Below are 22,473 nucleotides of genomic sequence, written 5' to 3'. Positions count from 1 at the left end.
CCCCAAGATCCTACAACCTAGACTTGTCCTGAATCTTGTACTGCCTCATCAGCTCCTCAACCTTCGCCTTCTGCATCTTCAACGTTGCTGTAATCTCATCGGCCCTCTTATTTTCTGTCCTGCCTAACTGGTTCAGGTGCACCTCATCAGGTCCATCTGCGATCCTCAGCGTTCTCTGGTGTGCCCACATCTTCGCGATTGGGAAGTCTTGGCTTACACCTCCAGCTCCGTGTGCCTGGACTGCTCTATCAAGTACTGTACATGCCATAGATGGAACATAGATCTTCGCCTCTGAGATCATGCTCATAGCTCCCTTTGCATCGGAACGGTCAATCTTGTCTGCGGCCTGTAGCACTAGCAGTCTTCCAGCATCGATTTCAATACGAGACTTGGCGATCCATTCAAGGATAGTGCCGTGTTCGGAGAGAAGCTTTCCAAAAGTTTTGCGCGCAGGGTCATTGACGCGAGCAATCATGTAGGCAAGACCCATCTCGGCGGCGCCGATGGAGCGCATGCAGTGGTGGATGCGGCCTGGACCAAGACGCCCTTGGATAATCTCGAAACCGCGTCCGGGGCCGAGGACCATGTTTGTAATGGGGATACAGCAGTTCTTGAAGATGAGCTCGCAGTGGCCGTGAGGAGCGTCTAAACAGGGTTAATATTTATAAGAATTTGCCAATGGAAAGAATACTCACCATCATAACCGTATACTGACAGAGAGCGGAGAACTGTTACTCCGGGGGTTCCGGCGGGTACGATAACCACTGACTGCTGCTTGTAGGGGTTGGGGTTGTTGGAGTCCGTCTTACCCATGACGAGATAAAGCTTGCACCGTGGGTCTCCAGCACCAGAGCTCCACCATTTCTGATCGAGTCAGTTATACATTGTGGAGATGATTGGGGTACAATAACATACCGATCCGTTGAGCACATATTCGTTACCTTCCTGCCTAATATCTAGATCGATATTCTTCGCGTCCGCACTCGCCTTCATTCTCTCTGTCATTACGAACGCACTCCTAATCTCGCCATTCAAAAGCGGTACCAGCCACTCCTTCTTCTGCGCCTCATTCCCGTACTTCGCCAGAACCTCCATATTCCCCGTGTCAGGTGCCGAGCAATTCATAGCCTCTGACGCTACGAAACTCTTCCCCAAAAGCTCAGCCATCAGTCCATACTCAAGGTTTGTCAATGCCACACCCTCTTTGTAGTGGATCTGTGACAGGAATAAATTCCAAAGGCCCTGTGCTTTGGCTTTTGCCTTGAGCTCGTCGATTATAGAAGGGTAGGTGTTAAGAAAGCGTTTTGAAGGGTCGGTAGGGAGCTGGGCGTCGACGATGGAATCGGCGGGGATACATTCGTTTTCAACAAAGTCTGAGACCTGGAAATTATCTTATGAGTATTACTAATTATAAAATTGAGTGGTAGAAGAAGCTACCTTCTGCAACAGTTGCTTAGCTCTCGGCGAGACCTTGTCCGCGACAATGGCAGGAACTTGGTAGACCATTTTGTTTGTAATTGTTTGTTTTGAGGGTGAGTTATGTACGTAATTGAGGTATGGGCTATCCAATTTAGAGCTGAGAGCGAGAAGACACGCGGGTTATGTAGTTCGGGGTCGTCACAGGAAGAGGGTTGGTTGAGCCTCGGTAGCTCGGCTCAGGTGTGTTAGGCCACATCTATGTCTTGCCAAGACTGGGGAAGGGAAGGGGTCGGGAAGACTAAACATGCCCCCTGCACCGCCGAATGTGTGGGGGAACTGGGGATGATAGGTGGGGATACCTATATGCCATGTATGGTCTGAGCTACTCCATATACATCTCTACATGTTGGTACTTATTCTGTATCGGATGTTCATGTCACCAGATTTCAAAGGCCTGTTTAATTTATGGCACGCTCCAATGGCAATAAAGCCTTTACAGTGAGTTTTGAGTGTCCGTGGTGCACATGTGGCTGCATCGAATATCACTCGTCTCAGAGTGTCCCAAGTAATCTCCTCCGCTTCCCATTTGAATGATCTCTTTCCCATATCTATCTATCTATCCAATACCCCTACTCCACCGGATCCTCGCAAAACAAGCCGAAGTCCAGAATCTGGAATGCATTTACTAAATCCTGTGATACCTTCATCCCATACTCCAACAGCGCACTCTTGACTCCACTTGCCGGGTCGATGTCACCGCCAGTATATGTCGGGCTTGCAATACACTTCTCGCTCCTCACTATTTCAGGATTATCGAAGGGTATATTGACGGTGATCACGATATCTGCCGTCTGCTCCTTCAATCTCAATATCGTCATTATGATGGCGATAAAGGTCGGTGGGTCTGTAGGCTGCTCAGTCGGCCGCGCCGATACCGTACCAATGACCTGATAAGCCGGCTTATCAGAACTACCACCAAGAAATATTAGCTTTTATACTCCACTTCAAACAACTAGGCTGAGGAAACTACATACTGATGGGGGGCAGAGATAGGTCTTTTGTTCCAGATTTTCGTAGTACGATCTTGGTCCACTGCGACGTCCTTAAAATGGTAGTCCACGGCGTCCATGTCAGAGGGTCCACTAGGCGCCTCGACTCGTTGCGCAATATCGAAAATTATGCTGGTGTCGTTGCCATCGGTCATGGAGACGTAGACCTCCTGGTTGTCTGGGACTTCACGGAAGTTTCTAGTTTCTCCCACACAAAGAATCAGTACATGACTACAACTGCAGAGGGTATGAGGCGCACGTACGAGGCATCCTGAAAGTCCATTGGGACTGCGCATACAACGGCACCCCCGAAAAGTTCGACGGCTTTCCTAAGCTCCTCTATATCCTGGGTCATTTTGCGCTTGGGAATGTGAGGGAGTAGGTTTTGGGTGAATCGAAGGTATGTAGCGACGGTATTGATGAAAGATGAAAGAGCGTGAGAAGGTAGGTAGAGAGGCTCGTTATATAGCTCTCCTTGAGCACTTATATCAAACCCAGAGTTGCAGCCTCAGGAACGCGAATGCTCCAGAGTTTTGTTTTGTTTTGGGGGGGGAGGGCGCGGCGCGGTGGGGTATCACGTGATTACAAGCATTGTTTCTCAGCCTTAAAAGTCAAACTTGTGCAAAAGCTCTGTTGCTATTAGACACCTATTACTCCTCTCTCGCCTGTGAGTCACTGCAGCTGGCTTAACTGATTTCAAAGCAGTTCCAACAGTTTTAATAAGGACCAGTAGAATAGCAGGTTTCAACTTGAAAACTCTGTGAGTCAGTGATCTGATATACGTGGGGGCGCGTAGGTGCCATCATTGAGTGGAAATGATTTCAGATGCATATTAAATGCCAACTAGGAACACCGAGCGACAGGGGTGTAGTGACTCAATATACGTGGGCGCGTTGGAATTATCTGCCTTCCCCCGCTCAGCTCGGCGTGGTGAGGTGAGTATGTGCTGTTATTTAGAGCTCTACTACATATGTGTAAATAAATACAGTCGCACCTCGCTATCTCGTAATTCGATATCTCGGATCTCTTGCTGTCTCGTACGGATTTGCGAGACAGGTACTGCCCTTCTCCACCAAAGACTATTTGCTGTCTCGTATATTTGCTATCTCGTAGGGGTTTGGCTCCCAGAATAAGCTAACGACATAACGAGGTGCGACTGTACAGGCATATTCAAGAAATGTAAAATACATATTATGACTCTAATATGGTATAAGGAATCATTAGAAATCACTCGGTCAGTCAAATTATCTAGTGGAATGGATCAACTCCTCTCGTAGCGAAAAACTACATGTACCGAGAACTCCCCAACATGCACCGAGTTCTCACAAGAGCTTGTCTTCCACTAAGCTCTTCCCTCGCGCTCGGCGACTGAAATATATGGAGTGATAATGAATATGGCCCTTAAATTTCTACTGAAACTTAGATACAGGGCATGTACATATCTGAAGTTTTAATAGCACCAGCTGAATGATGTCTCTGAATTTAGCTTCAAACCTGTCTGTGTTGCCGAAGAATCGTGAGTTCATACTATAGCTCCGATGAAGTTCTGAAGCCAAAATAAACAAACCAAAATTTTGCCCCTACTCCTCAAAAGATCATTTCTGGCATGAAAATTCTGTTGCGCTAGGTTTTCGATTCGAAGGCGTCCACAGAAATATACTCATAATTGTTAATCCATGATCCAGGGACGTACCAAGCATTTTCTGCACCACATCTCTATCGTGCTGTTTACCATAATGCCCAATTTAGAGCTGTGACAATGATCTACATATTAAGGATCCTATATGTATGGTGCGCACACTCTTAAAGGTGACACGGCAGGATTTGGAAGTGGAACAATTGTGGCTGCAAGGTGAGTTTTAGGCCAATCAGAAGGCCTATTTCTAGCATTCCTGCTTTATTCCTGCCACAATTCGCTTTTGGGGGGTATAAATGGGTATAATACTGTTCCACTTTGCTCAGTCTTGGCGCTTTTTACATACAAAAATGCGGAATTTCAAACTCCTAAGGCTTCACAACTAGAATAGATATCAAAAATCTGGTCATATAAGTTAAAGTTTATCACTAGTACTACAATCTGTATGACCCGATTTTTTTTAACTTTTTTTGTTGAAAAGCCTTAGGCAATCGACTTTGCCTCATTTTTCGGTTACCTTTAAGAGCGGGCGCACCATACATGCATGTAAATTACTAGCACTGAGAATGAAGAGCTTGCATGATCGATATCGGGCGTTGCTGATCCAGTTGGAAATATCACATGATTCACCTGCTGCTCAAGGAAACCTAGACCGACTCCAAGACTCCAAGAAAACCGAAAACGATTAGTTTTGGTCTTCAGCCACGGGATGAGGACGGAGTAAGATATTTTCTTTTTTGCATAGTTCCTTTTTCTTCCTCTCAGGGAAGCGCGTGTTGCACAGGGAATCCGACCCAAGTCTTGTTTATGCCCACTAGTTCCGTGCGGCTCCGCGGTGTTGCTCTAGCAACCACCTACAAGGTACTCTCTTGTTGACTGGCGACTACAAATTAAGCCATCCTGTTCTTTCTTTTCTCTGCCACCAACATCTTACATCTTCACCCAAACCAAACCCAAAACCCTCAATTATTTCTCACAAGAAATTCCCATAGTCATCAAAGAAAGTACAATGTCTACACCCGGCACACCTGTCTCCAAGCTTGCTAGCCAAGCTAGCTCTGCTGAACCTTCTCCGGCCATCCAAGCGTTGCACCAGGCGCAGAACGCCCCGGCCCCTACAACCCTTGAAATGCAGCGCCAGCTTCTCCAGCAGAAGCTTGCTGAGCAGAAAAATGCTCCGTTCACTTCTCCTACCGATGACATGATGACACCCTGCAGCAAGAAGCTCCAGAACGTTAAGAGCAAGTCTTTCGCAAAGTCAGTAGTAACCAATAGCTTCAACAATCAACCGTTTAAGTATACAGACTGATGATTTTTTCTATAGGGGCCAGCCAAAACTTCTCTCAAAATCGTTTGGAAAGTCGGGAGGTCTTGCGAAGTCGGGTGGTCTCTTCGGTGGCGCCAGCAAGTCCTCGTCAGTAGCAGGATCTGATCCCTTCGGCGCCTCGGATCCTATCGCCAAATAGACGGCCGCTAGGAAACACTTCAACTGCTTTAAAGGGCCACTGTTCTGTTCTAATTGAACCTTCTTAAACAACAAAATGTGGCCTTTTTTTTCTTCTTTCCCTGAGTGGTTGTTGGTGGTTAGTAGTGGGGGTTGCAGCTTCGGTCTGCCACGTCCCTACTTATGCTGGCTGTCCTATTTCTTTCTCCTTTTGGATAGCTTTCTTTCTTATCTTATCTTATTGGTCCCCATGGAGTTCTTTTTTTTACTACTACTTTCCCCCATACCATTTTCATTTATAGACCCTAGAAAACCCTCCGTCTGTCGACAACAAATTTTTGCGGAGTATCTGTAATATTACATGTGTCGTGATGGTTTATCAGTTTTCGTTCTTTTTTCGGTTTTTCTCTTTTTTTCTTCTTTTTTTTCTTTGTCCTAGTATGGAACACATAGGGTCGGGTTGGGTTGGGTTGCCAGAAGGTTGATCTGGTTGATTGGCGGTTGGATTGGGCATTGGGCTTCAAATTGGTGTTTAGTCTGTCTTTCCAATATGAATCTTAACATACTCAATCGATGTCTTGCCTCTTGAATACTTATTAGTCCGTTTTTTGGAGCTCGAAAACCTTTTTCTATCATTTCTTCTCCCTGGTATATCAAACAGCCAAGTCCATACTAGTAAAACATAATAAATCACTGCCAGTGTAGTGAATGTAGCAGATCCCTATGCTGTAATCAGCCTAAACTATGAAAAAGGAATGTAAACCCCTAAAAATCATACAGAGTAAAGTACTATTCCATTCCCCCCACCCCCAATTACTTTTAATTCAGGTCTTTGCCAAATCCTCTAATTCGGTGCCTGCATTCTCCACATGTTCCACATCCATCATTTCAACATCCTTTTCCCTATTCTTGTCCAAGTGGAAAGCTTTTGCAACAGGTGAGACATGCCCCCTCTCCGTCATCTCCTCTTGACGAGGAGGAGGTGCCAGTTCTGAAGTGTTTATAAAATTACCATCTGGAAGACGGGTTGTCATTGTCTCCTCTAATGTTGCTGTCGGATCTACTCCTTCTGTCATCTCCATTTCCGCGCCTTCTAAGCTGTTTCGACGCGTGGCTGGGGCTTCATTCTCAAGCGTCGCACTGCTTCTCGAGGAAGATGCCTTTTTGGACAAGAAACTGTTCATATCCACCGCTTCATCTTCGTCTTCTAGCCAGTCGCTGTGTCGCTTTTTCCCCGGGGAAGTAGGCTGTAGCTCTGCCTTAAACGCAGCGTTATCCCTGTCGACAAATGTCTAAAAGTATCAAATTAGTCATTGTTAATTCCCGAGCTTGATTCAACCCAGAACACATACTTGGAGGGCTGTTGGTAAAAACATGTTTACACCATCTGGAGGCATGAGGGCATTGTCATTGGCGTAAACTAGTAATAATGAACCGTCGCCTGTGTTTTTCATCGCTGATTGAACTTCCTCTAGGGCCACCTTCTTGACCTCATAACTCGCCGTAGGGGTATCATCCCATCCTGAGTTAGACGTTCCCCAGTGAATACACCACCATTGCTCTCCAGATGTATTGGCGGAACTTGAAGAAGCGCCATCGATAGAAACTCCGATAGTGTCATCCGGAATAAGCACGTAAACTACAGTTGGTTCAGTAGAGAAGCCACGCAGTGAATATTTTGTTAGAGCAGGTAATTTCGGATCGGAAGTTTCGGGCAATGTTAATAAATCCTTGAGCTTCTTAAATTCTTTATGGGCCTCTTCCTTTTTCACTGAGAGGTCTATCTAAAGATCAGACCGCCGATCGCTAACTGGTTTAAGGGTTATATCATACCGTCCAATTTCTTTTCTAACTGTGAAAGAATGCTTTTCAACATATGGACCGTGTCTTGATCTCGATCCTGGGAATACACACTGTCACCCATTTGGGACTGTATATCAGCGTCTTGTTGCAACTCTGTCTTATCCTTCTGGCTCTCGGTGGGCACATCCTCGTGCCCATCATCAGCAGGAGAGGGTGTTGGTGGTTGTGGAGTCGATAGGTGCTCAATCACAGATTCTAAAAGTACTTTCGGATCGTATGTAGGATTTCGTCCGCCGATCTTCTTAGACCTGAAATTCCTCAATTTTTCCTCTTTTATTTCAATATCGACGACCAAAGCCCGTTTTTCTTCTATCTGCTTTCTGATTTCTCGAACAGGCTCAATCCAATCTTCAGTATATCGGTCTGGATAGAAAGTCATTGGGATATCCAGCCTGCAACCTGTACGCGGAGTATCGTTGATATCAGGTTTAATTGATATGCAGAGCACATCCGAAAATTCCACGAAAACCTCATTATCATCCAGTGTCCAAACCACTCTGTCAACCGCATCGTAAAGTGTGGCATCTTCTGCAAACGCTATGAGGGTGAGATCTCCGAATTTCTGATGACTAATTTGGGGTTCAACATCGGAAATCGAGACCTCTCGAGGGCGCTGGGTAGCCGTCGATACAAACGGGTTTACAAAATGTACATCCTCGCCCAGATCATAAACCACGTTATCAGTGGCTATTCTCCAGGCTTCAAAGAAAGCCGATATGATCCCTGCGACAAGTAATCTGTCAGACGATGAGTAGATCGAGATTTTCTCGGTGATAGTGCCAGACTGAAGAGAATTACCACTATACGGATCATTCTGTATGGATTGTAAAGAAGATAGCCCTTCAACACTTCCATAAGCCCTTGTTGTTTTGTCTAAGAAGGCCATCAGACGCTGGGCCTCTACTATCTCCTCAGGCGCGAATGCCTCTAGATCTTCATCGACATTAACAATCCTCAATTTTCTGATCGCCTGCCCATTCCACCATTGATCATCATGACCGTAATCCGGACCAACAAGTATTCTAAACAAGAGGGCCTCTCTGGCACCTGGAATAGAGTGAAGTATTGTGATGAGAGCAGCAAGATTGCCCCCTGACTTATCAGGTCTGAGAAACGACGGATCTCCTTGTATACGCTTCCTATCTGCAGGGAAAGGGTCAAGAAATATCTCATGGGTCTGTGTTGTGGTCAAAGCCCACTGATTGGGTTCATACTCTCGTTCTGGTGGTGCTCTCCCAAAATTGGGGTTCGTTGGTGAAGTATGCGTAATTCCGCTTTCCTGTTGACTGAAGTAGCCACCAGAGTGGTCTCCAGAAGATTCTTGTAATGAAGCTGCCAGAGCTCGAGCAAGTTCGGGATCTGGCGTTTCATAGATATCAGTAACCGGTCCGTCCAACCTGAAGCATGAAAATCTACCGTTTTCGTCTCCGTCCGTCAAATCGATTGGTTTTCGGTTTGAAATTCTAGAAGGCGGCCGAGAGTCGGGTTCAAAGACACTGGGCGGTAGCACATCTGATGATTGTATGCGAAACTCTAAACAAGCATGAATCCGTTAAAACTGACGTTTCCATTGCTTAAAAAAAGCTCCCTCCGCTGACGAAGCATACGAGGTGAGTTATTCCCAATACCTGGTGGTAGGGCTGGGCCAGTCGGACCCTCCCTAGGTGCGGCCCAAACCTCTTCGCTCCATTTTACACTATCTTGGGCCTAAAGTGACATCATAAGTTTTTTATGTTCCTCCACAAAAACCTATCCAGATATGGCTCACCTTCTGGTAGTCTCCGCCATAATAATATTCTGCTGCCCTTTCAAGTTGGCCGTTGCAAGACTATAAAATAATATTATGAGGATTAGAGAAGCCAGATTGAGGGGAGGTCTATGTAAATCGACAATAGCTGCGGGGCCGGAACCTTCAAACTTTGTACGGCGGCATCTCGTGGGAGGCCCAAGTTGACTAATGCTTCGATCTTATTCTCGTCAACACCAATTTCATTCATCTTCATTGGCAGTAGAGAACGACTGTTCTGTTTGGATATGACGGAATTCTGTCGAGGTTGTTTACTAGCAGTGGTGTTCGTCCGCAACGCTCGCGATGCCTGAATGCCAAGAGACGGGGGATGTATGCGCGCTTTGGCTTACCGATCCCCGCATGGCTGTCACACAACAGGTGTTACCATTTCTTGAATATGATGTAACCTGACAATGATATCCAGACCCCCAATTTTGAAAACTACAACACTTTTGTGTGTTATGTTATAGAGAACAGTGATTCCATTTAATGCAAGTTAAACTTGTTTAAGCGCCCAGTTAACAGTGCCATAGGGCCGCTCTTTGCCGGATATCCAAATCATCTAGTTTGAAGACACCTGACCTGTCGACAATCTCGGTGAAACAATGTCGTGATACTTCCTCAAACATTTTAACAGGAATTATCTCTTGTTGGTCTATCTATTCTATATGTTGATATCTAAATACATGGCTAAAATTTGCATTGGTTAGGGAATTTTCTATCATCCAAAGGCTGAGGAATCCATCCTTGCTGGACACCATTCAGCCAGCTCCACGCCCCCGGCCCTTTGAATGCCCAAAAGAAGTATCCGTTGGCACCGTGCTCGAACGCATCCAGTTGGGCTTCCATATAACGTCTAACGGCATCCTTCATGGGTTGTTTCCACTGTTTGCTATCTACGTTACTTTGGCATTGACAGCCGTCAACGCTACATGTGGCCCCAGCTGTGTTAGTACCGTCAGGATACGTGCAGATGTCTGTGGCAGCAGACCATTCGCCAACGTATGTAGACAGGAACCCTTTGGATTTCTTAAGCTCAGTGGCCCAGCCACAAGCTTTTTCTACGTGTTTTTCCTGGGCAAGGGCCTTGTCTTCCTTAATAAAACACTAGTACCGTATTAACAAGATGTGATGAGGAATAATCCAACACTTATTGAGGGAATCTAGGCAAAATCACTAACCTGATACATATGGGTATCGATACCCAGGAGACCACTTTCAGGGCCACCAGCAGAAGTTCTTTCAGGAAGGCCTTCCCAACTGGATACCCCTCTAAATGCATCATGCATGATGACCATCAACTTCTTGTTTTCGGCCGCTTGTCTTACAGCCCAGTAGTCGTCGACTGCGAATTGATAAGTCGTATCAAAGTTGTTATTTCCCCATGAGATTGGTTCGTTGATGAGTTGGATTCCAACAACAACGTCCGCATATTTCTTGCTTCCGTATTTCTTCCCCATTATTTTTAAGACTTCTTTTGTTCGCTCGATGTTATCCCCTTTTTGCCATGAGACCTCTCCTGATTGTCCGGAGTTATCAAATCCATTCTGGCTACCTGGAGCACCGTGAAGATCGACCCAGACCTTCATCTTGGCAGTACGTGCCCACTCTATGGCTTTATCCATCCATGCAGCTGAACCTTGGACGTATGGTGTATCTTTATTGTCAAAAGCCCAGTATCCAATTGGAATACGAAGCCTGCATCAAGATGGCTAGAATCAGCGTTGATATATGAAACATTTTTTTAGAGTTCAGAAGCACTTACGCATTGACGCCAGAGTTGGCCAATTCTGTGACAGTGGCTTGGTTGAACCAGGATCCCCCCCAATGGGCTTCTAGTACCGTTTTACACTTATCAGGCCCCAATGTTTTGCATAATGAGTATTCGTCCTCAGCGTTAGTATTTGCAAAAGGCTCAGAATTCATCCACTTTTCCAACACAAGCCAGGCCCCAATATTGACTGATATATCAGTCCAGATTGATATATACATACGTCAGAATCTAGGTGTTCTTACCTCCTTGGATGAAATTAGTAGCCAGCACAGACCGGGAAAAGAAAAGCCCGGATAGTGCCGCCGCAAGAATTGCTTGTCCTCGCATCTGTCCAAGAAAACAAGATGATAGGCCTACAAAATGATATTAATTATATCAAGTGAGAGTATAGTCGTCTAGACCGCCTCTTGAATGTAAAAAGTAATATAAAAGAATGGAAAGTAACCGTCAAGGTACAAAAAGAAAAGAAAGATCCGACCAGCAGAGGAATTATTAGAGCACGAATGGTCAAAACTAACAGGAAAAACAAAAGATAAAACCGGATATTCTGGCCTCTAATTATTCATATATATTGTGTAGGAATCCGGTAAAGTCTGAGGAATTTTCTACTTCAATTACAATTATCTTGTGGTTTAATACAACAAACAATTGTTTGTGTGGCTTGCTTATCCCGGCCGGTCTCGACTACGCCGTACGGTGTGTGTAGTGAGGCTACCGGTAACACCAATCATTCCAAGCCCACGAACTCGAGGTACATATTTTTAAGTATCTTTCCCGGTTCTTTGACCCCAAGTTCCCCAAAGCCAGGATAGATGAAGTTGAAAAGGCCGCCCGTAACCCAGGTTCGCGCGCGCTCAGGACTCGTAAAGTAAACACTCTTATGCAACTTCGCGACGTCTACCTGTTTAGCTCGGCGCTCGCACTGATGCGATTCGTCACACGGTGATCAGTGCCGCTGTACCGAGGTTCCTGAGTGCGTTAACTCTAGTGAGGAAGATGAAACATTCAACGGCTGTTGTGGTACCGATCTCGCCTAACTTTAAAGCATGGGTACTTTCCCGTGGGCCTTGTCTTGGATCCGTGGGGGGAAATGAAAATGTGGAAGGGGGTGTTACTTTTAGATTCTGCAGGAGGGAAGGCGTTGTAAACACGTTTTTAGCATTCAAAACGCACTCAACATTGTACAGTTCAGTGTTAGTAGACATCCAGTCCAGACACCTATTCGTCAGTATCCCTTCGGCCCTGCGCGTGCTCTCATCGAGAGGTTTCCCGCCCAGTCGATAGTAACCCTGCCTATAATTGGGCATCTAAGGGGTATAAATCCACGTGCAGCATCTGAAATCAACAGTGCGCACCATGTTCTTGACCGCATCCTCTATGCCTGTCGATAGTTGTGAATTAATAGATGTCTGCAATTTTGTTTCGTGATTCCGATGCACGTGCTCGTCTATTGGCTCTAGACCCACCCCCGGCCTCTAGGCCTGTATCTGGATCATCGATCCGCGATAACTGCCTAGAGAGGGCGTTTTAAGCGCTGAACGAATAATAACTGTTGCTAAACTACCATATAATTAGCTGCCAATACTGTACAACAATAGGTGATTCAGCAGTAACCGCTAAAGGTGGGGTGAATTACACATTATCCTCAACGAAAAGCTGCATATCTGGGAGCGATATGCACTTCTAGGGGTAAGTATTGCGGGCCGCCTTTTGCCGTCGTTTTCAGGGTCAAGCTTCATTAACTAGCAGAAATATATTTCTTGCTTTTAATCATTACCCTCGGATATGATCTTCGGTCAAAAGAAGTCGCGGCCTTATTGGCGACATAAAATGGTAGATATCGCTCAAACAGGGTCAGTGATCGGACCAAGCCGTATCGGTGAGCACACGAGATCGAGTTACGTTTTGAAAGACGTAGACGTCGATGATCCTTGCAGACGTTGAGTACTAATATCTCGCCCTCAAGTAGCGGAATAGTAACCGTTGAAGCGTTGCCTGTTGCGCAGGAAATATAACGGATCCATAGTAATACGATAGTCTTTTTGTGCCTATTTTTTTATGCATGGTGTGGGGTCATAAATATATCTGAGGCATGAAGGCACCCTGATCGACAACCAGATAGCGGGCTCGAGATTCAATATTCATCTATCGAAACAGATATGTGAATATTGACCTCTCCAAGCTGATGGAAGCTAGACCTCGATTGGACAATGGCGAAGCAACGCTCCGGGATGTCTGCCTTTCCTCTCGTGAGGCAAGGGATGAAGCAAGATATTAGGAGTTTGAAAACAACACAACTTAAACCCAAAGGAGGATGAGGAGGAGAAGGAGAAGGTGTGGTGGTGGTGGTGGTGGTGGTGGTGGCGTCTCGACTATCAAAACTCAGGAAATGCAGCTCCAAGATGTGGAAAGTTCCGAAGCTGATTCCGCAGATAGCTGGCTAGATAGCGAAGTCAGATGTAAACGCCGTGACGATAAGTATTCGAGTGCTCGGTCTTCCAGCTAGCTAGGAGCTAGTCACGCGGGGGCCGTTGTTCTAATCTAGCTTGACATCGTGAGGATTAGAACAGGTAATGTGGCGGCTTCTCAGCTAACTTGGAGAAGTTTTATTTGCCCTCTTTGCCATCAGTTCGCGCTTGATTGATCTTCAGGAAGGGTCGGTCGATCATGTATCTCAGCCGCCGCGGGAGTGAGACGCTGGAAGGTGCGGGGAAGCGCTCTTTCCCCGAGATCGCCTGACGTCCATGTCTAGAGCTAGGTTATTGATGGCTCTCGAGCTCGCTTGAACTTCAGTGATTCAGTGTCTGGGAAGTCTAACCGTAACTTGGTCGATTCGACAGGTTTGTTCTGTCGCACGTGGCCAAGAAGTAAGGTTTCATCCAGGAGATTCCATGATAGACCAGGCAACACAGGCCTTTACGTCCAGTTCTCACATGAATCTAGAGTCAATAGGTCTATGCTCATATATTAATGCCTATAGAAGGCTTTTTACTATATTTCCTGACCCTGGCTACTCGGTTACTCGACGAAGGTATTATTGCGAGTGATAGCTCATGATTGGTGGGTAACTCGAAGATGACACCTGTAGAAACCCGATTTCCGTGTAGATCGACCATCCCTCCATCGGGAAAAAAAGCCTGATGAGAGGCTGGAAGAGAATATGAAATATCTCTCACGATACCTCACTTATCTGACTACTCTGCACGATCAGACTCGGCTTCTTTGCTTATCCTACTGGTCTTATTGTCAAAATGACTTGCCCCCCCGCTCTCGAGATACAGGCGCCATCGAAAATAGTTTTGTCTCGGTCTAGGCCATTAGGCTAACCAGATGCGAGGGGCACATGGGCTGCATTGAGTCGACGGCAGATGGGAGGGGTGCGAAAGAGAGAGGGAAAAATAAAAAATAAAAAATAAAAAATAAAAAATAAAAAATAAAATAAATAAATGTAAAATAAACAAGAAAGTGATTTAAAACTGATATATCAGCTCTCAATAGCGGTACATAGCACCCCTTCCACTACATGTAGTGTTTCTTCTCTACAGCTAGCTACATCCTACATTGGATGCACGTACGTACGTACACATGCTTCTAAACCATTTATTTGACACACAACCCGTACCTATAAAAAAGAAAACCCCGAGAATAATTCGCCTAGTGCTTTAGTCCGCCTCAAGTGTTACCAGGGCTCATATTGATTAGCTATTGACTCAAAAAAGTGAAAGCTAAAGGGAGAGTTTGAAGGCGTGCGGGCTTAGGATAAGCACTTTTGAGTACTTTGGAATATGCACGTTTTGGCAGCTAACCCTGGCGGAGGATGATCCGAGAAATGGCGAAGATCAAGAATAACGTACATGGATGATCGGGGCATGGGAAGGGGAGCGGGTGGACAGACTTTCGGCAAGTTTGGCAACTTCTTGCAGGCGCTTATGGTAACGAGAAGATGTACACCCGGTACATGAAAAATGTGTACTCTAATTGCTGTAAATACATCCACACTAGGTACTCATGTTGAATCGGCGGTATTTGTTCGTTGCTAGAAACAAGGCCTTTTGCTTTTTTTGAATCTTTTTTCTAGGTTCTTTTTTTGGAATTGTCTGAATCTGGAAGATCTATCTGGGGGATCGCGATGGCGTTGTGCTGCGGGAATGCAAACGCTGGGTATTTCTGAGTACATACTGAGACTGGTGACCGGCGACAAGTGCTCACCTGACCCTACCCCCTGAGAGGGTTACATAGCTGAACAGGTCTAGCCACCGCCCACCAACCACGTTGATCTAGTAGACTACGCAAGGAAAGGTAGAGAGTGAGAATGAGATTAATGGGAGGAGAGAGAGAGGTTACGAGTTATTAGAGAGACCAGAAAGAATTAACCTCAAAGAGTTTATTGTTGTGTTGTTGTTAGGTATGGCCGTCCATACATGGAGTTGATAGACCACGATTGTTTCCCCCCAGTCATTGGAAATTTAACCTCCGCCCTACCCACCCAGCATCCCCGGTCGATCTTCATTTTTTTTTTGCCCTCAGCTTATTTTATCGACATTGCTATCGACTCGCTCGCTTTGTGAATAGATAGATCGTAGGGTACTCTGAGCCAGGCTGAACCACACACTGGAGTCCGGACGTAACCCGACTCGACCCCGATCGAGACAAAGGAAGGAAACCCCGAAAGGTCGTCATCCCACCTTGCTTTACCTAGCCCTGCCTCTACATTTCTTTTTTATTTTTTTATTTATTTTTTTTGATCTTTAAATCATTTGTTAATCGCACGGTGCCCACCACCATCACGTTTTGTCATTTTGACATACTTCGGTTACCAGAGATATTGCCCGAACGCGAGCGAGTGAGAGGTTGAGAGTGAGGAAGTCCGACAGTGAGTGAGAGAGTCAGTGGGATATCGCGAGCAGAGAGGAAGAGTCAGCACACACACGGGGGAATCATAAAAAAAAACTGGAGAAGTCGAAGTAGGGAAGTGTGGTTGATTGTCGTTAATTAATTGCACGAGTGGGTGAGTTGAGTGGGCGACAGGGAGAGAGGGGAGAGAGTTCGTGATCTGAACAAGGAAACGCGAGTGAGCGTGAGAGGAGGAAGAGAGTGATAGACTCTGACCGTCACTGTGGGCTGGAGAAGCTGGAGAAAAAGGTTAGTAGATAAGTGCTCCAAATACGTTAATGAGATCTCCATATTACTTTTCACTGTCTGTCAGTTGTATCAGTTGTATCAGTTCTGTCTCTTATGGACCTTGTCCAGACAAGGACTTTTCATGTATCTTCCCTCTCTTAGGCTTGGTCGTCGTTCTCATAAATTTCCATATTCCCACTTTCGCACTCGACCGTCGCCGCCAGCATCATTCATATCCTCCCCTGCCTCCTTCCCGCGCGCCCATTTCCATACATTCACCCGCCCCCAAAGGAGCAACGTTTGTTCCCGTCAGACAACAAACCCCCCCCCCGTTCGTCTTTTTTTTTTTTTTCCTTTTATTCCCCCACACCTCCACCAGCCATCCACAATCTTCCACCCTTCCCATTTCACCCCCCCTCCGTCTCGGACAAACCATTACACGCACCCATAACCCCACTGCAAGGTCGCGGGGCAGACACCTTTCTGCCCAGACGTTCCCGTGACTCTCTCTCACTCTCACCTCTCACTCTTTTGCTCTCTCTTACTACATACATACCACATCTAGCCCTATCACGTGTTGACATTTATCTCGTCTAAAGCTCTCTCTTCTTGCCTTTCCGAATAAAACCGCCGCGCCCATTCCTCCTTCGGTTTTTTTAGCAGCCACCCCCCCCACCCCCGGAAATCAATCAATCACCAACATCATTAAAAAGGGCTTGCTCCCCTAAATATCGAATTTCTACGAATTTAAAATCAAAAATAGCCACATATACTTGAAGTCAATACATAAAAAATTTGCAGCCGTTTTGAGTTTTGTTTTCGTGTCTGTCACCAAGAGGGAAAAAAAGCGCGCCAACAACGAAACGTAACGAATGTCGATGGGCGACCAGCAACACGATCTCTACCACGAAGACCAGGCCGACGCCCGGCAACCACAGCAGTCCCCCCCGGTGTCTCATCTCCAGGATCCAGCCACCGGTGTGTCGTCTTCTACTTCGCCTCAACACTCCAACGCGTCCGCATCGCACAAAAGGAAACGGGACTCGATCGACGATTCGGAGGGGCGAGACGATGGGAGGTCGTTGCGTGAAGGGAGCAGTGGTCGCAGAGCATCCTTCAAACAGTCTTCCCCCAACCTCACCAACACAGGCTCTTTTATGCCAGTAAACACAAACTCGAAAGCAAGCCCCGCCGGAAGTCCCTACGGTTTCCAAGCACTAAGTAATCCTCAAGCTCCCATCACAACAATGAATGGTTCAGCCGGCGCGGATGCAGCGAATGCTGCATTGGTTGCTGCTGGCGCGATGAGCGGGATGCTGCCTCAGATGACTGTCCCGCAGCCAACATCCATGGGATTCGCTCCAGTGGATGGAAGTGGGAAGACTGGAGAACACAGCCAGATAGAAAACAGTTTCGGAGCCTTATCTCCGCCGCCTGTGGAGGGACACACCGAGGGTGTAGGCGGGAACCATAACGCTCCAGGAAACCACAGTCACCATGGATCACCTCCAGTTGGGTCCTCGGGCAATCCAAACCCAAAACCCCAGGTTGGGACAGAAGAATGGCACAGGGTTCGACGGGATAACCACAAAGAAGGTATGTCTACAGCAACTCCATTTAGGTTGATAAGTAAGTTGCTAATAACTCCTCTTTGAAATCGCAGTCGAGCGCCGTCGTCGAGAGACCATCAACGAGGGCATCAATGAGCTTGCCAAGATCGTGCCAGGCTGTGAAAAGAACAAAGGCTCGATCTTACAACGCGCTGTTCAATACATTCAACAGCTGAAAGAAAACGAGGCTGCCAACATTGAGAAATGGACGCTAGAAAAGATCCTTACTGAGCAGGCCATTTCGGAGCTCAGTGCAAACAACGAGAAGTTACAGAAGGAATGTGAGCGGGCATGGCGAGAAGCGGAGACATGGAAAAAGAGTTGTTTACAGGCTGGAGTAACAAGGGATGGCAGTGCCCAGGCCGGTGGTTCGTCATGACATCCGGTTATTTAGACTCGATGGGTTGTCTAAAGAGCAAGGATCTCGGAAAATCATATCGTTGGACGTGAACTGTGATAGTTCAGGGATGACCAGATACATGATACCCATGAAACTCTGAGCGACGAAAAGACATGAACTCACGACCGCACAAACGATTGGTGCCACTATCCTGTTCTTTCCACTCCCCACGTCATTTCTTATGGAGTCAAATTGTGGGATTATTTCCTTTACTGTTATTGTTTTTCATTTTCATTTTCATTTTCATTTTCATTTTTTCCCTTTCTTTATTTTATCGGAGCATTTATTTCCGGTAAGGGTAGTTAGGAGAGACCACCGTGGTTGGAATTGATAATACCGGGCCGGATTGTTCTTTTTATGTCAAGAGTTCACGTCATGATTTCCCTCCGTCTTTCTACTTTTGTTTTTTGGGTCATGGAAGCTTTCTCAGTCATCTCATGTTCGTTTCCTTTATATGGGGCAAGGATGAAGGATAGGTGGGTGTTTTCTTGATCACGATTACACAGCATCAGGTATCTGCGCGTCCGCTGGGACGATTAATGAGCCGGTCATTTTGTTGATACATGTCAGAGGTTCTGGGTACTTTTTCTTTTCTTTCTCATGGGAGTTTGGCATTCTCTCTGGGGTGGTATTTCTCGTGGATTCGAGTTTATTTTCTTATTCACCCATACCGAAATACGTATTTCTCTCACCGGGATGGGTTCCGTTTGCCTTTAAGTTTATCTTGCTTGGGTTCGCACAAACCCTCTCTTTCTTTGGCTGCTCTATTTCACCGGATTTGATTACAGATCCCAATTCGTGGTACATAAAGGGATTTACTTATTCTCGGATTTCCTCGCCGAACGAACTACATAGTTCACTCGTCTATCCTATCGTTTATCTCTACATGGTCCGTTTTTTTATGTTTGTTCTCTGCTCGCCCCCCTTCTCACTTCCCGGATGTTGGCAACCTGTAACTGTACTTATGTGGGTATCTTATTTCCTCTCCTGATTTGGCTCTTGTCTTTTTTATGTTCTTAGTTTATGTGTTCGTACTTCCACTTTTCCCTTTTCGTTCTTCTCTCGGGCCCGTTTTTCTACAAATATCATATCTTAAGCTCTTACCTGATATGGTCTGTTTGGATCTGTACATATCATACAACAGTATATACGTACACCATGACGAGACGGGGTGGGAAGTGGCACTTCCCCCCTGAGCTCTATGTCCAAGCATCAGCCACTTGATCGCGATCTCAATTGCTGATGTTAAATTCCGAAAAGCCACCTCCGTCAGACCTCACTAGAGTACGTACTCTAGTGTATGACGTGCTTGTGCGTGCAGTGCACTTAAACGGGTGGAATCGTGGGAATGTGTGAGTGGGGGGCAGTGCGGGGAAGAAGTGGAACAAAGATGGGCCGAAAAGAGAAGGACCCAAGATATAAAGCTAAAGGGAGATATATACATCAAGATACAAGGCCCTGAAATTAAGGAAGTACCTACATGTACTTACATGCGATACATTAATGCACATTGATCTTTTCTTTCTTTCTTTTTGTTTTTTTCGCTATTTTCTGTTTTTCTTTTTTTCCTTTTTTTTTTTCCGTACTGCGAATGCATGTAGTTAAGTGTAGGTACATACAAGTAAGAATTGAGTATTTAATTAGATTACTTCCACCAGGGAAGATCCTTTAGTTATTCTCCGTTTTCCTAATAAGACCAGACCTCCCGCGCGCGTGTCCCCTAACAGATGCTATATCTTACAAGAAGACAATGATGAATACAGACTAAAAATAGGTAAACAAGATGAAAATTCCAATGCCTGTAACAAATGACTGAAACCAAACAAAAACTATGCTGGAGGCTGCCGCCGAAAGAAAAGAAAATGAAGAGCCGCCGTAGGAAACAAATGACACCCCCAAGTACTCCATATTGAACCCGGCTGGCTTGCCGTCAAGCCACCCGCCAGCTACCCGTAAATGCCCAAATTTATGCATTACCATGCCGCCGCGCGCCATTTCCAATTTTTGAATAGCGGGTTCTTGCATCAGTTCATGATTCATCCCTCCCTTCTCTCTCCCATTTGTCCGAATGCATGCGGCATGTCTCCTTCGTACCACAAATCTAACGGCGTGCTACCACTATCCGTATTTCCGTACTCAATATCCTGTCTATCTTCGCCGTGAGTTCTTTCCGGGCCCTGGAACCTCGCAGACAAGCAGGTCTTCCGTTCCTCGACCCAGACAACCATAGACCTTGATGTTTCCCTTACTGACTCCCACCACTACGGAAGTCCCAGCGAATGATGCCCCGCGCTCAACCCCTATCCGGTTACAGGTAACAAATATAGTTTCCTCCGATCGTCCCTGAGGGCCTTTGTCGAGGACCGGTTGCAAGCGCTGAATCCAATATGCAAGGGTGTCGGCATCAGGAACCTGGGCTTGATCTACTAAAGATGACTGCGGTTGCGAGGTGAGCCAAGCCATGGGCATAAGTACCAAATCTGCTTTACTATCAAGTACATGGTGCGCGAATTCGTAATTCTCGAATGGCGTTTCAAATCGCCGGGGGTTGAGGTCCATGCCTGCGAGAAATTGCATATCAGCATAATGTTCTTTTCCTACTCGTCTCCACGAAATTGTATATCCCGAGAAGTATGAATAGCTGAGGGAGCATACATATTCCCATCGCAAGCTTCCCCAATCCATCGGGCATCTCCCCAGAAAAAAAACCTTCCTTCCCTTCTTCCGCCCAGGTTTCATCCGTGGTGTACAGAAAGTGTTTTCTGTAATTTACGAGCACGTTTCCTTGTGGTGATACCAGGACGGCTGAATTATAACGAGACATGGAACCTTGAGGGGACGATGGAGAATGTGCGCAGTATTCGGGATAGCCCAGTGCCACGTAACACCCAAGACGCCTGGCGATCGATCGTGCCCATACTGTAGATGGACCTGCAGCTGTAGGTTCCAGATGGAACTCAATTTCTTCGGTGGATTTAAAATTGTAGCCTGATGTTTTTGAAGAAAACATGGTTGTCAGCTGGACAGATTCTTGGCCAAAAAAGAATTATCGCGTTTTGGGCCAGCGATAAGGGAAATGATATCATACGACACAAAAGGGACGGGACATGGTAGTGAAACCATATTATATCCAGTTTAAATCGAGGTAAAAATGAGATGAGGTATGTGAAGTGCAGGCAAAATCGGGAGGTGGAATATGTGATCATTGCGGCAATGGGCAAAAAAACGCACCTGAGAATGCCATTTCAGGAAGAACAAGTAGGTCAATGTCGACCGGGTCAGCTCGAGAGATTATTGTTTCCGCTCTTTTGAGGTTGTGAGCTATATTGCCCAACTGGGGGTTGAACTACGGGCAATTGCAATGTAAGCGTTTCTGCCATGGTAAAACAACAATCACAACGGCTATGCGGATAGCATGACTATAGGGATGAACGGGAGTCCATCTGGTATTTGCTTACCTGTAGGCACGCGATCTTCATGACTGCTGACCTCCAGATGCTACGAGAGCGTGATATGGGGAGGATGTTGAAAGATTCGGGGAAGGTCCTGGTGCTGATGGTGCTCGGAGGGGTGTGGGGAGGTAATTTGATATGAACGGAGAAGAAGTGACGAGGCTGAGGATATGGATATCGGGGACCGGAAAGAAAGGGACGGGGAAAGTAGTTTTGAGAGCCGCTGGACGGAGAGAGGGTAGTTTTAATAGGGCAAAGAAGATGATGACAATTTGAACAATTATAAGGGGGCGGGAGCAGCGGTGTGAGAGTGCAAAGAGTTATTTCGGACAGATACAGAATACTTGTGAGCTCTTTTCAGCAACCCAGTCTGATGAGGATATCAACTAAAGCTGTGATGGGCGCAGTCAACGTGGTACGGAGGATAATGCGGTAATTGGGAACGTTGCTCAATGAGGGTCGGCGATCGCAGCTATGCTCAACGCTGTTATATGTCTCTACAGAAGGAGCAATATCAGGGAGTAGAAAGCCCACTGGGAGCAGAAAAAGGGAGCGGTGAAGTGAACGTCCGTGATAACGATACGGGTTGTGCGTTGTGCTCGCTTCTCTCTACTCGAGGGGCACCCTTGTCTCTAGCAATTTTCCCAAGCGTCACCGTCAGCACTGCTCACAGACACGATAGCCCGCTGTGGCTGCTGTCGGGAATGTCAAAAAGTGGGGCCCCGCGCTTCTTGGCAAGGAACGTCGTCGCACCAATAGAGAGTCGTTTTGATGGGCAGAAGATCCGAGGGGACCGCTGAGCAGGGAAAGACAGGGTATGGGGGGAAGTGGGAAAGTCCCCCTGGCACCCCCCTCCCACAGAATTGCCCTGCTTCATACACCCAAAAACACATCTCCGAGAATCTGGAGTGCATGT

At 46.4% G+C, this 22,473-nt stretch overlaps 7 protein-coding genes across 7 annotated transcripts; 2 read left to right on the top strand and 5 right to left on the bottom strand.

The window, feature by feature from the left end:
* Positions 1 to 10: 10 nt before the first annotated feature.
* On the bottom strand, positions 11 to 1,506 carry H6S33_012547 (uncharacterized protein; the record flags this gene model as incomplete). The annotated part of the gene is made up of 4 exons (XM_044843910.1): positions 11 to 645; positions 696 to 864; positions 916 to 1,380; positions 1,438 to 1,506. The coding sequence occupies 4 exons, from the start codon at positions 1,504 to 1,506 to the stop codon at positions 11 to 13; spliced, it is 1,338 nt and encodes a 445-aa protein (XP_044695196.1).
* A 542-nt stretch (positions 1,507 to 2,048) lies between these two features.
* H6S33_012546 (uncharacterized protein) lies at positions 2,049 to 2,823 on the bottom strand (the record flags this gene model as incomplete). Its single annotated transcript, XM_044843909.1, has 3 exons — positions 2,049 to 2,388; positions 2,454 to 2,666; positions 2,732 to 2,823. 3 exons carry the CDS (start codon positions 2,821 to 2,823, stop codon positions 2,049 to 2,051), a joined length of 645 nt encoding a protein of 214 aa, XP_044695195.1.
* A 2,290-nt stretch (positions 2,824 to 5,113) lies between these two features.
* H6S33_012545 (uncharacterized protein) lies at positions 5,114 to 5,570 on the top strand (the record flags this gene model as incomplete). The annotated part of the gene is made up of 2 exons (XM_044843908.1): positions 5,114 to 5,361; positions 5,429 to 5,570. The coding sequence occupies 2 exons, from the start codon at positions 5,114 to 5,116 to the stop codon at positions 5,568 to 5,570; spliced, it is 390 nt and encodes a 129-aa protein (XP_044695194.1).
* An 802-nt stretch (positions 5,571 to 6,372) lies between these two features.
* On the bottom strand, positions 6,373 to 9,414 carry H6S33_012544 (uncharacterized protein; the record flags this gene model as incomplete). The annotated part of the gene is made up of 7 exons (XM_044843907.1): positions 6,373 to 6,840; positions 6,901 to 7,328; positions 7,382 to 8,770; positions 8,828 to 8,944; positions 9,019 to 9,118; positions 9,180 to 9,239; positions 9,322 to 9,414. The coding sequence occupies 7 exons, from the start codon at positions 9,412 to 9,414 to the stop codon at positions 6,373 to 6,375; spliced, it is 2,655 nt and encodes an 884-aa protein (XP_044695193.1).
* Positions 9,415 to 9,890: 476 nt separating this feature from the next.
* Positions 9,891 to 11,301, bottom strand: H6S33_012543 (uncharacterized protein; the record flags this gene model as incomplete). Its single annotated transcript, XM_044843906.1, has 5 exons — positions 9,891 to 10,096; positions 10,157 to 10,307; positions 10,382 to 10,898; positions 10,966 to 11,161; positions 11,217 to 11,301. The coding sequence occupies 5 exons, from the start codon at positions 11,299 to 11,301 to the stop codon at positions 9,891 to 9,893; spliced, it is 1,155 nt and encodes a 384-aa protein (XP_044695192.1).
* Positions 11,302 to 16,967: 5,666 nt separating this feature from the next.
* H6S33_012542 (uncharacterized protein) lies at positions 16,968 to 18,084 on the top strand (the record flags this gene model as incomplete). Its single annotated transcript, XM_044843905.1, has 2 exons — positions 16,968 to 17,691; positions 17,759 to 18,084. 2 exons carry the CDS (start codon positions 16,968 to 16,970, stop codon positions 18,082 to 18,084), a joined length of 1,050 nt encoding a protein of 349 aa, XP_044695191.1.
* A 2,057-nt stretch (positions 18,085 to 20,141) lies between these two features.
* H6S33_012541 (uncharacterized protein) lies at positions 20,142 to 21,115 on the bottom strand (the record flags this gene model as incomplete). Its single annotated transcript, XM_044843902.1, has 3 exons — positions 20,142 to 20,366; positions 20,425 to 20,666; positions 20,815 to 21,115. The coding sequence occupies 3 exons, from the start codon at positions 21,113 to 21,115 to the stop codon at positions 20,142 to 20,144; spliced, it is 768 nt and encodes a 255-aa protein (XP_044695190.1).
* Between the last annotated feature and the right edge of the window lie 1,358 nt (positions 21,116 to 22,473).

This window comes from Morchella sextelata (genome assembly GCF_020137385.1).
Source record: "Morchella sextelata strain SCLS chromosome Unknown scls_8, whole genome shotgun sequence".
Lineage (NCBI taxonomy): Eukaryota > Fungi > Ascomycota > Pezizomycetes > Pezizales > Morchellaceae > Morchella > Morchella sextelata.
Note: the sequence above shows the minus strand (reverse complement) of the source record. Positions and strands in the feature narration are given on the sequence as shown.